At 32.7% G+C, this 17,768-nt stretch overlaps 1 protein-coding gene across 2 annotated transcripts in view; it reads left to right on the plus strand.

Annotated features, from left to right (window-relative positions):
- The window catches only part of LOC139523788 (IgGFc-binding protein-like), a 33,436-nt gene extending 21,139 nt beyond the window's left edge, over positions 1 to 12,297 (plus strand). For both annotated transcript variants that reach the window (XM_071318073.1, XM_071318074.1), the window contains 3 exons: positions 3,823 to 3,942; positions 6,690 to 6,800; positions 10,889 to 12,297. In XM_071318073.1, the coding sequence (XP_071174174.1) occupies positions 3,823 to 3,942; positions 6,690 to 6,800; positions 10,889 to 12,102 (1,445 nt within the window). In that variant the 3' untranslated portion in view covers positions 12,103 to 12,297. The remainder of the gene's footprint in view (positions 1 to 3,822; positions 3,943 to 6,689; positions 6,801 to 10,888) is intronic.
- Positions 12,298 to 17,768: the final 5,471 nt, after the last annotated feature.

Below are 17,768 nucleotides of genomic sequence, written 5' to 3' on the forward strand. Positions count from 1 at the left end.
AGACCAAGACGTGCTCTAGGTGGATTTTGTACTATGTGCGTGCAATTTTTCTGTTCATATCTATTCAGAAATTCAGAAATGTGTTGCGTGTAATTTCTGTTCAAAGACATTTCTATTTAGAAAATGAAAGAAATAGGGAAACATTGCAAAACAGCATAATACATGTGTACATGTATTTCGAAAACTAATATCTTTCAAAATAAAACCTTTTAAACCCCCGTTTTCATATCCCGACAACTTTAAAATTAGTATTCGGGCAATAAAAGTCCCGATCTATGCATCGGTGAGTCTTACAATTTTGCGTCCGTCCGTCCGCTTCTGCGTGATTTAGGTAACAATTTTGAAAGATGTAAGCTGTGATGTCGGATTAATAAATAATAAACCAAAGTTTCATCTAAAAAAACCGTTTATTTTGAAATTTGAACTACTATAATTTAAATAGATAGTATTTGGGATTTTGATTTACCTGTCACAAATCACTGTTGAACTATCAAATGTATTATGGCAAAAAGCGCGACAACCAGTCTTGTTTTGGCATGTTGAAAAAGAAATTTAGAAAGTCGGACGTAAACACTGTATCACAACTGGTTAAAATTGTTGACAATTCTGCCAAATGCAATAGGTCAGAAGTTTATAATGAAAATGACGATGACGAACACAGCTTAAAGTGGTACAGATGGGATAATTTCTTCACTAATTATTTCACTCAGAGGTATAGGAAAATTCCATCACTTCCGATTTACCAGTGACAAAGTAGGAGTTGTATTTGCGAGAGAAACTCTTTATCAACCGGAGAAAAGACTGGCTTTGCTTAAGGAAAGCACAAACCTACCGGAGTTATTCAGCCAGCAGGGCTGACAGAGGAGAGAATGCGTTATCTGTACAATGAAGTCCGTCCTTTTGTCCAGTATAATTTTCGTGACGAATTTTGTCCTCGTGCTTCAGAGGAGTAACATTTCACATGTTCTGGGTACAGTTGGATTGAAAACTAGAGAATCATTTATGTTTTCATTGTAACAATCTTATAAAATAAATTAAATATTGTATACAAATGCATGTTTTCGTTCTCTCTCTATAACGAGAAAAGGACCGATAAAGAATAAAATTAATGCACGATAACGCTAATTTCACGACGTTGTCGTGAGATTCTGAAGTTAAATATATGTACAATGTAGCCGTCACAACTTTGAAATAGCGAAACTTTTAAAAGAAGAAAGCTAGAGTAAAACGTTTTTTTGCATTCAAATTGTATGACTATAAGCCAAATTAATATGAACAAATCTCAAATTGAGATTTTTTTTGCATAAGGTCGATTTTTATCCGACGCGGCTCATATGTACACAATAAATAAATTATATAAGTGCCTAAAAAGTGTACAAAACAACACCAATAATAACAAATGGATACATCAAGTGTTATCTTTAGAAACTTTGGATAACAGATATCCTTCATCAGTATGACTGTGATCTAAAGTGAATCATATCATTCTATTCTGATTAAACTATAGCTATCTTGAAATGAATACAATAAAACAGTTAAAACCGACCAAAGAGACGCTGGTACAATTAAAAATAGCAAAAATTATATAGGTTTTATAGTTATTTTTACAACAAATAACAATATATATGTGCGATGTGCGATATACAATGGTATAATCCTAAAGTTTCAAAGATGACGAAAGTCAAGATGTTACAACGATTGCGTAGAAATCAATTCGAATACAAAGCACTGACCAATAATATTCCAAATTTGACAACGGTAGCGTAATGACAAAAGAGGCTGCGTATTTGAACATCCTAAAATTAGCAGTTTTATATATACTGGTTAAATTAACATATAATAATAAATTTTGACTTAAGTAAAATAAATGAAAAGGTGTAGTGCGAGTATGGACAGTGCTTTTCATTTGAGTTATATTACTTGTTGCTATTTATTTACCTTTGTCTACTATACAAATTTTGAATTATACCAGTTTCAATTGCAGGGTTCTATTAATTTGGTGGGGAACGGGTACGCAGTCACGTTCAATTATTTAGCCTTATTCAACATTTATTATCATATTTGTTTTTATAATTTAATCAGAATAGATTGTTGTTGCTCACAAGGAAACTATTAAATCAAGAGTTCCATATGGTGAAGTTGAAATCATCTCTTCGTAAATTTTACGGACGCCATCACGAGTTGATTGACCGTTATGGAATATCAGTTTCACAAATGATATCGAATATGTTCCCCTTCCCTTTCATAAATGTGACCTACCAAATTAGACTATTTACCGGATTTATTATCGCATAAGCAACACGATAAGTGTCACATGTGGAGCAGGATCTGCTTACCCATCCGGATCACCTGAGATCGCCCTTAGTTTTTGGTGGGGTTCGTGTTATTTATTCTTTTCTTTTCTATGTTGTGTCATGTGTACCATTGTTTGTCTGTTTGTCCTTTTCGTTTTTAGCCATGGCATTGTCTGTTTATTTTCGATTTATGAGTTTGACTGTCCCTCTGGTATCTTTGGTCCCTCTTCTTTAATATGATTCATTTAACATCAGAATCCCACTGATGAAGAATATCTGTTGTCCAAAATACTTATAGATAATTACATGTTATGTTTTCCTTTTTTTCTATTATTGGTGTTTTTTTTTACACTTTTAGGCGTTTTTTTTTTTTAATTTATATGTTACAGTCAATTTGGTAAAATATTAATCAGGGGTAAGGCCGCAAGCATTCAAATTGATATTTTATTACTATAAATGCATACTAATATGATTTGAAGATTTTTTTTTTGGCCACACCAAGATGTTTTAGGGTTGTGACTAGAGGTTCTAACTTTTACAACTGCATGGTTGTGAATGGGCTAAAACCTTTTAGCTCAATTATATATAGATCATAGTTAGATCTTTCTTACAGCATTGCTTCACATGTAAACAAAATGTGAAAAATTCAAACAAATACCAAATTTTATAAAGACTTATTTACATTAAGTGTGTACATGGTTTTCTTTTTCTGCTAGAAACTTAATGAATGACCAAAATGGTTATTATTTTTGGGGTGTGATTTTTATCTGTTCATTTGAGGAATCAAATTGTGTGAATTGTGTGAATTGGAAGATTTTTAAAAATTTCGTGAACTATCATTTACCTGTGAGAATTATTTATTCTACCTTCTGCTTTCTAATGTTTTAAAAATATTTCACAGTTAAATTAACATTATTTTTTTTACATGTAAATGCTAGTCCAAACATTGGATCAAAGACAGAATACAAAAATAGAATACTTCACACCAATGTTAATACATTGTACGTCTTTAGATAGTAATTCTAAAATGTAACGTAGGGAACATGATAACAAATCATTTCTTCATAACACATTGTTGCAGAGGGTTATTATGTTTTCAAAGTATTTGGAAGGTCATTTTTCGTAGAGACATGTATCATATATATGTCAACTTTTACTTTAGAATTTCTTAATCTATCAACAGTTCACATGTAAAAGTGTAATTGTATTCTAAGACAGTGTATTTGCCGATGTGCTAGATCTCAAATATATACATTTTCAAAAGATCAATACACATCTTTCAAAGTTGCTTTCACTCATTGAATTGGGGAACAAAGGACGAAATGAATTAAGTCAAGAGGAGTCATACATCCGAAGTTCATACATTTCGTTAACTAATCGAATTAATGCTTAACAAGATCAAAGCCGAGAAGAAAATAATGCTGACAAAAATAAGTAAAAGTGTAACAATGTAAACTCATTTGCCTTTTTTATTGTCCTGTTGGATATTGTTAAGGGCTCACCTGAACTATTGGATATTTTTTTTCAGAAAGAGACACGACTTCACAATGTCACGAATCTGTCGAGTGTAAAGACACACTGCACTGCATCAGAGGAATATGCCAATGTGATGTCAATGAATACTGGACACAAGCAGCGTGTGCAAAAAGTATTGTATCAGTTAATAATTACTTAAGGAAGTTTGCTTGTCATTTCTTGGGTTTTTTGTCAGATTTTATCCATTTGAATGCCTTAGAAAAATTACCCATTGACCCCCATTTGTCTTTTTATAAATCTTTTACATGTATTATGATAAGCCATCTGTAAAAGTCTTATTAAATTCGAATTATTTTTTTAATAGCTTTTTAGAACTTAATCTTGTCAATGATAAAGCTATAAAAAGTCAAGAGACTAATGGCTAATATCTCAAAAACAAGCACATTGACCCATATTTTTTTGGGGTTCTTTTGATTCCTTTATATATCCACTATCAATATAAACTAATGTTTTGAAACTGAGAAGTGTTTGGATCATTTATCTATCAGAAATGTGCACACAAACCATATAAGGATTGTTGCAGCAACAGAACGTGTTTGTTGTACATGAAAGACAAAACAAGCTAAAACAAAATGATATAAACAAATTGATAAATAAAAAGCGAACAACTGTAATTGCATGCGGAGCTTGGGAATATAATGAAGTCCAGTGCAACGTAATACAATCAAACTAAAATCCTGCTAAAGCTAGACAATGAGACTGTTAATGACAGTTAATCTACAAATAAAGATACACGTAATCTTATTATTTAACGGACGCATGTTTGATGTTAATTACTTTTTATTTAGTTAAAGAAACGGAGTATTAATCACCAAATATAGATATAAAAATATAGTTTGAGTGCCAATGAGACAACTCCCCATCAAAGTCACAAGTTATTGAAAAAAACCCACAATAGGTCAAAATACGGTTTCAATGGTACGGTCTGGCATAGTCTGGATAGTTACGTATCTGTTCTAGAACTGCACTAAAACAATTGTGTGTTATTAAAAACATGTGTTTACTTTTATCGATGTGTATATGTTACAGTAAATAGGTGAAATTAGGAATTACATGTAATTACTAAAATTTAGGAATTACATGTAATTCCCGATGCACTTAGTAAATACAAGTAATTCCTAAAACTGCCCAGTAATTACCAGTAATTACTGATTTTAAAATGAATTTTTACACCTATTTACTAACTGTTAAAACAATGTTGTAATATGGTCAAGTGATCAAAAGTTATGGTAATACTAATTAGTAAATCAGTGAGTATTCAGCTATCAACATTTTAAGGGTGTTGCAGAACCCAGTGTCTCGCCTACTTTTGCTGTGAGTCGCAGGCCCAACAAAAATAGGAAATTTCTTTTTTTAATTTTCCTCTAGATACTATCTTTTGACTAGTACTGTAAGAATCTAAAAATTCAGGATGGTTTATGAAATCTAAACTTTAACTGCAGAGTGTATGTTATGTTAACTGGAAAAAAATAGTCCGTTTAAATAAGTAATATACGAAAAAGTATATTTTTTTTTACAAACTTTATTTTTAGATATTATCCTATGATCATAAACAAGCTTCTGTCCAATTTTGGTAGAAATCTAGGATATTTTGAGAAAGTTATTAAAATTTTAAAAAAATTTAACCACAGTGTGAATGTTATGTTAACTGGCATTAAAACTAAGTCCCTTTATAAGTAAAATACGGAAAAACTTGATTTTATTTTTACAAATTTACTTCTTGAAATTTATCTTTTGATCATAAACAACTGAAGCTTCTGTTCAAGTTTGGTAGAAATCCAGGATAATTTGAGAAACTCAAAATTTAAAAAATAGAACCACAGAGCGAATATTTGTAGACGCCGCTGGCGACGGAATTATTAGGTTGGTTCGCTATGTCTCGCTTTTGCGACAAAAAACGCAGGCTCGACGAAAAGGAAAAGAATGTCAACATTGAAAGTAAAACAAAATGGATGGACCATTTAGTTGACCTTTTCAATCCACAAAAAGATCATTCTTATAAAGGATGAAACGATGATAAAATTTTGTTGGAGGTATATAAGATTAAGTTTGGAGGTCTTGAAGAACTCATAAAAACACGGAAATATGAAAATGTGACTCTTAACGCCATCAATTTGTATAAATTTGTTTGTGAAGAATGTCAGCTTCATCGCAAATGTCTGACAAAAAAAGTCGTAGTTAAACCTATTTTGGTAAAAGGAATTTTAATTAACTCATGCTATTGGCCAAGTTGATATGCAGAGTATGCCTGATGGAGATTTTAATATAACAAAATTATGAGATTTTAAGAATCATCAAGATCATTTAACCAAGTTTGCCATAATCTAATGTCTATCTTAAAAAATAGCTGGCTAAGTTGCCTATAAATTTCTCAAAAATGTATTTCTCAATTTTGGATTGATATCATTGTCTTGCATGCTCAAACTGATTTTAGGGAGTTTCAAAACTTATAAAACAACCATTTTCCAGTTTCAATTCACAAACACTGAAGAATATGCACTTTTAATGTGCCTTAGAATCCTTGATCCTGAAGTAAGCCCTAAAAATCCATACCCCTTACTTTCTTATTTGATATCTTGAATTATGTCTTTAATTTTTTAACAAAAATATCAAGTTAGTAAATAGCTGTAAAAATGACCAAAAAAATCAGTAAATACCTGTAATCACTGAAACAATTAGTAAATACACGTAATTACTAAATTGACTAGTGATTACAGGTATTTACTGAAATGTTTAGTAATTACGTGTAATTCCTAATTTCACCTATTTACTGTAACATATACATTTATCAATATATAGTTCGTATTACACATGAGCAATACAATGCATGTTCTTGCATTCATATTTGAATTTTCACAGATAATTGCGCTATAGAACAGTGTTTAAATGGGGGCAATTGCCAGATTTTGAAAAACGAACATAATTGCATATGTGCTGACGGCTATCTCGGCGACAAATGTCAGTATGCAGGTAATGATAATTCCATATTCAGTAACACTCCAAATTCAAACACAATTCTATAAAAGATTAATCTTGAAGTCGAATATTGAAATTTTGTTTATTTTGAAATCCCTGTGGTAAATCACACTTTTGAGCTATTATATGTATGTATTTGTTGTGTACTTATTGTAATGGTGTACACATTGTTCTTTGTACAGTATTTTTGTACAAGTTATTAGCATTTTGTGAATCTCTTTACATGATTAGATAACTTAAGCATAGTATCTTTGGTTAAACTTATCACTGTTTTATTTCCACTAATGCATGCTATAGTCTCGCAGATACTACTGACCCAAAGTTTATATATAACACTAAAATATATGTTGTGGACATAGAATTTGGTATTAATTGCAATACTCAAAGAAGAAGATCCAAAAATAATACTGAACAAAAAAACTATGAGATGAAGGACAACGATCAAGAGTTGTTGTTATTTTTTTCTAAATTATGTTGAAGTTCTTTTTTTAATCACACAGTTATTAAAATTGTTATAACGTTGTCTTTATTTGTCTGTTGTTATTGTAATTCACAGACATGCACTGACAGATACCAAGATTAAAATACTACAGACTTTTTGTATAATATAATCAGTTGTATAGAGGTTCCATCTTCAGTTATTCATTGGTGACCTTTAACACTTATATATGAAAAAAAGAATCATTTTAATTAAACAAAAATTTTATTACACCAACATTTTCATGACTAGAATACATTTTTAATTTGTGGCATTATTTTGACTATAGAGTATTCTATATTTTGTTAAGGTGTCAGGGTTGCTACCGGTAACATATACCCAAATGTTTATCAGCTGACCTATGTTGAAATAGTGTCATATAACCCCTGGTAGTTAAACACGTTTACATCACCACCTATCATATGGAAAGACCGGGAAAAACATTCGTATTACTGATGCTCCAGTTATTAGCGCCCCAAGTTAACTCGTGCTGACCCCGATAAGAATTGACTAATAAGAAAGATTTAATCAAATCATGCACTGGTCATAAGTGAAATTTTCCTGAACGTGAAAACATGACTTTTTTGTTACCTTATTTCAACAATTTATCGTTTAATTAAGTAGGACACTCTGAGCCATTGACCATACTAGAGACATCGTAGATTTACAGTATAAATAGCTCACTCGTTATCTAAGTCTAAGTAATAACTAATTAACATTCTCTGCTGTCTTAAATTATTTTATTCAACTTAATTTTCAATTAGCAAATAAAATTGGTTCAAACCAATTAGTTGTCATATTTTGTAGTTTTATGACACACAGTACATTGCTAAATGTTAGGTTGAAATATGCTAATGTGTGAGTTCAACCTCGATCTTGATGATTATAGAAGATAAACGTGCATCACTTGGTGAAAGAAGGTGCGTGTCAAAGAATAATGCTAACTTGTACAGAAGGTTATATATTTTAGAATTGTACCAGCGTCTCTGAAGTTCGCTTAATGATTAATTACATCGTGATCATCGTGATAATACTGATGAAGGGTATCTGTTATCCGAAATATCTAACATTTGTTCGTTTTATTGGAGTTTGTTTTTGGTGATGTTGTTTCCTTTCAGACTTGTTATATGTTATATTTTGTAGTGTACTGTATCATAATTATATTATCCATTATTCCGTAATACCCCAGTCCCACTAGGCCACGATCGCACTACGATCTGTGAAAAAAATGCAAATTTTGATGATCGTGGTACGATCGTGTAGGTCGCAGTAAGGTCGTGGTGAGGTCGTCAAGATCGTGAAGAGTGTGGCCAACTTTGAACATGTTCAAAACAATCGTGGTGCGGTCGTGGCGAAATTGGGTCGTAGTAGAAGCCTAGTGAGAGCGCACTAAGATCGTAGTAAGATAGCAAAGGTCGCTGTACAATCGTAGCGAGAGTGTAGCGAAAGCATGATTCTATTCGGAGAGATTGCGCTACGATCTCACAGCGACGTTATCACGACCTTACTACGACCATCACGTTCTCACCGCGACCCAACTACGCTTCCATTACGACTTTACCACGCTGTTCACAACCGTAGTACAATTCTAGCACGCCCTTGCCGTCCTCATCACGCTCTTCTCACGACCGTACTACGTTCACACTACGACCATCATTTTTATTGTCATTTTCACATAAAATATATAAAAAAAACTCCCTAGATTTTGTTTGTCTGAATGTATTTATCCATTTGCTCTAAAGGCTCAACCATGCTTCTCGTTTTTATATAAATTAAACCGTTTGTTTTTCCCGTTTAAATGGTTTAACATTAGTATTTTTTGGGGCCCGTTATAGCATGCTGTTCGGTGTGAGTCAAGGCTTCGTATTGAAGGCCGTACCTTGGCCTATAATGGTTTACTTTAATAGATTTTTACGTTGATGGAGAGTTGTCTCATTGGCACTCATACCACATCTTCCTATATATATTGACATATCTGTGTCATCTCTGCTATCATTCACTAAAATATCGTCATTTGAGCGTATTTGGCACCACTTTTCGGAATTTTGGATCCTCAATGCTCTTCAACTTTGTACTTGTTTGGCTTTATAAATATTTTGATATGAGCGTCACTGATGAGTCTTATGAAGACGAAAAGCGCGTCTGGCGTACACAATTATAATCCTGGTACCTGTGATAACTATTTACACCACTGGGTCGATGTCACTGCTGGTGGACGTTTCGTCCCCGAGGGTATCACCAACCCAGTAGTCAACATTTCGGTGTTGACATGAATATCAATAATTTGGTCATTTTTATAAGTTTCCTGTTTACAAAACTTTGAATTTTACGAAAAACTAAGGATTTTCTTATCCCAGGCATAGATTACCTTAGCCGTATTTGGCACCACTTTTTGGAATTTTGGATCCCCAATGCTCTTCAACTTTGTACTTGTTTGGCTTTATAAATATTTTGATATGAGCGTCACTGATGAGTCTTATGTAGACGAAACGCGCATCTGACGTATAAAATTATAATCCTGGTACCTTCTATAACTATTATGGACCAGTAATAGGTTGTAATCTAGGTTTGATTGGTCGTTCCGACATCTCTTGATGACAGGTATTATACTACTTATGTGTATAGTATCAGTTTAATTGAAGTCTGGAGCTGGCATGACAGTTAACTGCTAGTAGTCTGTTGTTATTTATGTATTATTGTCGTTTTATTTATTTTCTTTAGTCACATCTTCCGACATCAGACTCGGACTTTTCTTGAACTGAATTTTAATGTGCGTATTGTTATGCGTTTACTTTTCTTCATTGACTAGAGGTATAGGGGGAGGGTTGAGATCTCAAAAACATGTTTAACCCCACTATTTTTGCGCCTGTCCCAAGTCAGGAGCCTCTGGCCTTTGTTACTCTTGTACTATTTTTAATTTAGTTTCTTGTGTACTATTTGGAGTTTAGTATGGCGTTTATACCTTGTTCCCTCTGCCTCTACATCAACCCCTACCACCACGCCCACGTGTTCTAGTAGATTTTGGTGGCATGACTGTATTGTTTCCGAGAAATCTCCGTTTTAATCAGAAACAGAAGGAACGGAACTATATTGATATGAAACACGATATTGACGGTATTGCTGAGAACGTAGTAAGATCGCGGTATGAACGTAGTATAATCGTGGTAAGAACGTGCTATAATCGCAGTCAGATCGTGTTGCAATCGGATAACTCGTGGTATGGTCGTAGTGAGAACGTGAAGAGAGTAGAAAGATCTTTATAAGCGTAGTGAGGTCGCAGAATAAGCGCGGTGAGAACGTGGTTTAATCGTAGCGGGATCGTTGTAGAAGCGTAATTAGGAAGTAGTAGCATCGTGAAAGCAACGAAAATTAACATTTTCATGCCGCTCATACCACGACCTCACCACGATCTAAATTTATTTCAGATCGCGGTGAGCGTGGTGCGATCGTGGTCTAGTGGGACTGGGGCTTACGATTTATCGTTTGCTATTATTCAGTCATTTTATATATAGGCAATACACGGCTGAAACACATATTATATATATTTAAATATTTAAATACATGTATATACCAAATGTTTATAGACAACCTGAATGTATTGCAGATGGACGAGAGAAGCATTTTATGGTGATATTTCATCAATCTTATAATTTACCGTCACCAAGAATATTAACAACAACTAACAGAAGGGGGACATTATCTATTTTTTATTTCGCAAATAACCAAAATATTACTTTAAAGTTGAATTTATCTGATGGTAATTATATCCTTGATTCTAATGTGTTAATGACAAATGGTTTACACCATGCTGGAGCGGAAATACATTGCGATGTCCCGATCATCCTGTATGGATTCCTATTTGTGCGCTCCTATTCAGAAGGATTCTTTGTTCTTCCAACTCGATTTCTATCTTCAGATTATGTCATTCCTTCATTCACTGTATCGTCCTATAACAGCGGCGTTTGTCAAAGTGTATTTGCGCTATCGTCTGTGTATTCAAATACAGTAATAGAGATTAACTTTAAAATGAAAGATGGCTCAGTTTCGTACAATAATATGCAATATACTAACAATCAAACATTAACATTAGTACTGAATAAGTATACAACATTTCAAGTTTGGCACTCATCAGACTTAACTGGCACACGAGTCATTGCATCTAAGCCAGTTCTCGTTGTCAGTGGGAATAGATGTAACTATGTCACTAGATTACCTGACTGTCAACCGTTTATTGAAATGGTATTACCTACAAATCAACTTGATAATATGTTTGTTATACCATATTTAAATTATCGATTGGAAAATACAGTTCGCGTCATTGTTGTAAATAATACAAGCGTAGATGTGAAAAGTGGACACACTCGCTCTAGGAAAGATCTCAAACCAAGAGAATTTCTGGATTATTTCCATACAACTATCTCATATGTTTCGACTGAATGCGATGTGATGGTACATATTTACCCACATCAGCTACCAGACCATCATGGAGATGCCTTTATGATGACGATTCCTGGTATCAACCAATACCTGTACGATTATGAATTTATGGTTCCGACAGATTTTGAAAGTTTCATCAGCGTAACAGTGCCAACAGACGCTGTCGATGGCTTTGTACTGGATGGTAATTTCGTGAACTTGAAAAATATTTTCAGTATTGTAGATGGGAAGCATCGATTCAGTAGTTTCAGTATTCCAATATCTAGTGGACCACATCACATCATCCATAGAGAGAAAGCTCGCTTTGGATTGTGGGTTTACGGAAATTACACTAGTTATGAAGCGTATGGATATCCAGCCGGAATGGCTTTTAAAACATGAAAGTCTGCAACCGTATGCTTGAGAGTTTTTGTGATCCTTTTTTTGATCTTTTACCCGCAGTAGAATGGTTTTATTATATAATAGAAATCAGAAATGAAACCTTCAAAACCCTCTTTTAAAATATATAAACCCAACAGTAGTATACCGCTGTTCGAAATTATAGGTGTTCTAATAAGTTCATCTTTTTATAACATTTTTCTTTCTTCCTTTATTTTAAGATTGATTAAACTTTAACTCGACTATCCATGCATAAGTGATAAAAAAGGCGTCTTAGGTTGATGCTTTGCGATGCATATACAAACACTGCATATATTGACAATTACAATAAAAGAGAGGCAAAAGATACCAAAAGTTCAAAATCATCAGTCGAATACAATCTGACAATGCCATGGCAAAACAAATAATAGATAAAGACAAACAACAGTAGACAAAAAATAGACTGTGCAACAGAACCCCCCTCCCAAAAAAAAATTATTGCAACTTCACCACTTATAACTTTTGGCTTAATAGCTATTTGTTAAGCAGCTTGGTAGACGTACATGTAACTATATTTACATCTGATTTATTCTTATTTCAAGTTAGATGCAAACATCATAGTCACTAAACTTTAGAATATATATTGCGAGAGGAAAGAGTAAACTATGACAAAAATAACGAACTCCAAGGAAAATTCCGATCGAAAATTCCCTTATCGAACGGAAAAATCATAAACTCAAATACATGAAACATATTGAAAACAACTGTCATATGCTGATTTGCACTAGTACAGGCATATTCTTATGTAAGAAATGGAGGATTGAATAGAAATCATGTATATAAAGTTAACCATTTTAGGTCGATGTACGGCCTTTAACTCGGAGCATTGACAAACACTGAACAGCAATCTATCTATAGTTATCACAGGTATCAGGATTATAATTTTATTTCGTCAAGACTCATCGAAATCCCGTTGTCTTCGTTGTCTGCAGTGGTCACGTTTTTTTTTAAACCAGGGTCAAAGGTCAAATACTTGACCCTATTGATAGTTGACAGTGTTAACAACCTGTTTAGTCCATTGTTTTCTATCATATGGTTTTACAGACTAATTATATTTGATGTGATATTGCAGTGGCGGAATTTAAATGCGGCTACTGTAAATAGATTCTAATATAGGTCAGCCTGTGCACATGGGTAATATCGAAATAGACAAAAAATAGCAATTCTTAAAAGGAACAAAAACCATTCATTCAAACAATCTTATTCAATACGGTTCCCAATTACACTTGATGATAAATATTCAAATGGTAAAAACAATATTCCAAACAAAGAAAAATGTACAAAGCTGATGCCCCGAACTTTGAAGATACCAATTGAGCAGCCTCAGATTATTAATTAAACAATTTCAGATACTGCGAATCAAAAATCTTGTCAAACAGAAGATGTATTTATTTTTAACATAGACAAAAGTATTGAGCAGGAAAACAGTTGTTGTTGGATATCAAAGACTTTTCCCATTCGCAATTCGATATCTCTATGCACATAATCAGCTCGCCGCTTGGACGCTCTTTTACATCGCGATGACCGTGAGGGCATTCCTATGTATTGTTGCCACAGAGATTTGGCTTTCGTTTTTGACTGGTAGACGATCGTATATATAACAACAAACCAGAGTCTACTGATTTGTATCACTACAATATAATACTTATTACGGTGAGGTTGAATTGTCTGTCATTTGTTCACCATTTACGCTCGAACTTGTCTCAGAAAAAAATATATGTCGGTTCATTAACCTCACAGCAGGTATAAGGATATGATATTTTTTTTCTGAGACAAGTGCTTGTGACCATCCACATGAACTTGCGGTCATCCGGTGTTCAGTACTTCAGTACTTCAATTTTCAGAAGGCTGGTCAATAAACTTCTTCCCTTTAACAACATATCGTATCATTTATATCTTGATGTTGTTACCTGGTTAATTAGTTAGTTTCATTGTTACTAATAATAATGAAAGTCTTCCAGGCGTGTGTTGGGAGAATATCGAATATACATGTATATTGTTTCGATGCGTTCATAAAGAAATTTAATAGATGTTATATATAGAAACAATGATTTTGGTACTTATATTTAATTACGATATTGTTTAATTAACCATTATTTGGTTACTTTTGCTTCCAAGACCAGTTAAGAAATTTAAAAAGATGGTACCAAAACAATTTGAATTGAAGCAATGGCCTTAAAACTGCTTATTCACATACAATACTATCAAAACTAAAATCCCAAAAATACTGAATTCCGAGGAAAATTCAAAACGGAAAGTCCCTTATCAAATGGCAAAATCAAATGATAAAACAACTGGCATATATATTCCTGACTTGGTACAGGCATTTTCAAATGCAGAAAATGGTGGATTGAACCTGATTTTATAGCGCTTAACTCACTAGTATAACAGTCGCATGAAATTCCATTATATTTTCAACGATGCGTGAACAAAACATACATAATAGGTAAAATTGTCCAAATATGGGTACAGCAGTCTTATATTAATACTAATAAGTACTTTTATTGGCATAACAAAAACACCGCTATCATATTTTATAAGAATCGCATTGATATTTTAATTTATAGCATTTGGTTATTTATGTACATAAGAAAAAATCTAAGTTATTTTATAAATTCATTTATGTCTATGTGGACAATTTCTATTTGAATTAAACAGTCAATTTGAACTAAGTGTATATTATAGAATTATCTAATTTTTATATTTGGCCAACCAATCAAATAACAGATATGTTATGACGTAAAAATTTATCTGCGACAAGAAAGTTCGCAAAAATTTCTCTGGACAATTTTTGATCCCACCACCTACTCCAATAACTTACCACCTTGTATAAACGAGGTGGGTTTTATAATTTGTTTTTAAATTTATTTTCTTTATTAATATGATATTTTACCACTTTGTTGATCGTGGTTATGTTTTTTTTTTTATACGCCACCTTTTGTTAGTAGCCTATTTTAATTTATTTGTCTTTTTTGTATGGCCTTTTTTGTACGCCGCCTTTTTTGTAGGCTGGCTTTTTATCAGGGGAGTTAAATCGGGGGCATTTAAATGTTACCATTTGTAAGATTAACTCCCCTGTTGTTGTAAATAATTTTGATCGTCGTTTTTAATAAATGACATTTTGATTGGAATCTTTTTCCTTGTTACTATTGCCTCCAAAAAACCGAGCAAGGTGTGTCCTGATATAAGTGGCTGTCTGTATTTGGTATTCTCAGTTTTGATATACATTTATAACACTGGTCACATTAGACATAAACACAGCACTCAAATTTTACACGGATATAAACTTTTGCTTTTAACTAACTTATGAATGTATATTTAGACTTAACTGTTGTTTATATTTAAACAATAAGTTTGAAAGTTCGCATTTTCTTAATTTTTCGTTGCCTAAATTAACACTTTCCGCATGGAATGTCTGCATATTTACAATTGATATTAGACAATATCGTTATTTGATATAAAAAAAAACACGTTTTTATCGATTCGCTTCTTCCATAGACTGAGAATAAAACTGCTTATTCCCGATGGCTTATTTCATACGGCATAGACACTTATAGAATTAACTTTATTGTTTTTAAGGTGTTGTGACTATTTGAAATTTATAAAAATTACTGTATCAACCATTTTGGTTTATATATAAAAAAAATCTTCAGTTATGCTGAACATTCACCGCATCTTTTGCAGCTATGAAAAACACTAAAATATTCGTAAACGTATTGTATCTAAATTCAATTTAAATTATTTTACCGGGTTATTTTTGTTGTTTTTTAATAATTGGTCACAACGACGTACCCATACAGATACAGATAATAGTTAGTCAGATCCACTCAACTTTGTACTGTTTATTGTACCGAATGTGTCTACTTGAAGTTCAAATGTCTTTAATAATAACTCTTCACATGGCATTATCAGTCAGGGGCGTTACTTAAACAAGTAATTTTTTTTAAGTTACTTATACAAGTAATTTTTGTTTTAAAAAATAGTAAAATTCCTTTATAGAGTTATTTTAAATGTCAATAGAAGCATAGACTTAATGTAGTTTTCATGAATTTTTACATCATTTTATACCATAAAATAAAGAATTTATTAGATTTGAGAAGAGTATATGGATAAAGGATTACTTTAAAAATAATGACAAAAATATTACTTGAAAAAGTTATTTTATACATATTTGAAAAAATAGTATAAACACTTATTTAAGGAACATATGTAATTGGTTTGGGTTACAACTTATAAATAACTTCAAGTCTTAATTAATTCACAAGCATATATATATATTTATATCTGTCTATCTTCAAGATTTTTGAGGAAAATGATAATTTAATAGTCCCATGAGACCAATCTTTGACCCAGAAGCGTCGGTATGAAAGATAAGTGCGTCAGAAAGTTAATTAGTGTTTCAGAAGGATTAGATTTTATATTCCATGGGTAAAATAACAAGATGACTGTGAAAATTTGTTAAAGCTAGTAAAATCTGTCTTATAGGACACCTATAAAAATAATATTCAGAAAAGTTACTTATATAAGTTATATTTAAAATAACCTCGTTTTCAACATTACTTGTTTAGGTAATTTTAATTTTTACTTGTTTAAGTAATGCCCCTGACTGATTATTGAGGCAAAAAATATTAACCCTCGAGTCAATTCATATTTCACCGGGGTTTTCGCAACCAATTTATCATACATATTTGTCTCCAAAAAAATCACATATCTAATAGATATAGAAAGATGTGGTATGAGTGCCAATGAAACAACTCTCCATCCGAATAACAATTTATAAAAGTAAACCATTAAAGGTCAAGGTACGGCCTTCAACACTGAGCCTTGGCTCACACCGAACAGCAAGCTATAAAGGGATAAAAATAACTAGTGTTAAACCATTCAAACGGGAAACCCAACGGTATAATATATATACAAAACTTATAAGTGAGGTTAATGTACCATGTGTACAGAGATATATTTTGTTTCTTAGACAAGTTCGTGGGTGGAGGATGAATAAATTAAATGACAGGGAATTACCTCACCTGATAACTAATGTATATTGTAGTAATACAAATCAGTATAACGGTACTCTGGTTTATTATTATAGACAGACAGACAGACAGACAAACAGACAGACAGACAGACAGACAGACAGACAGACAGACAGACAGACAGACAGACAGACAGACAGACAGACAGACAGACAGACAGACAGACAGACAGACAGACAGACAGATGGACGGACGGACGGACGGAGTGCAAATCTTAAGTCCCCTTTGACTTCGTCGGTATGGGACTAAAAAGGGCACGTGAAATTTTTCAACCAAACTCTTGGCTAAAAACTCAACTATTTAGTTTTGTTGCGGTTTTGGTTTTTTTTATTCTGTATAGGCTTCTTGCTATTACAAAAGTTTGTAAGTTGACTCTGAATGTTGTTGATTTATATGTGTCGGTAGAATACTGTCGTATGAATGTTTACCTTTATATTGGGTTTGGTATAGAAATATAGACATCACTGGACTTCTCCTGTCCGACAGTATATGTATTTTTTAATTTGTTGCGGCCGTTTGGCTTTTCCAATGTATAAATATGCAGCCTCGTTTGGTCGAAATAAAAATATCGTATATCTGATGCCTTGTGTAGTGACA

This window comes from Mytilus edulis, chromosome 5 (genome assembly GCF_963676685.1).
Source record: "Mytilus edulis chromosome 5, xbMytEdul2.2, whole genome shotgun sequence".
NCBI classification, from domain to species: domain Eukaryota; kingdom Metazoa; phylum Mollusca; class Bivalvia; order Mytilida; family Mytilidae; genus Mytilus; species Mytilus edulis.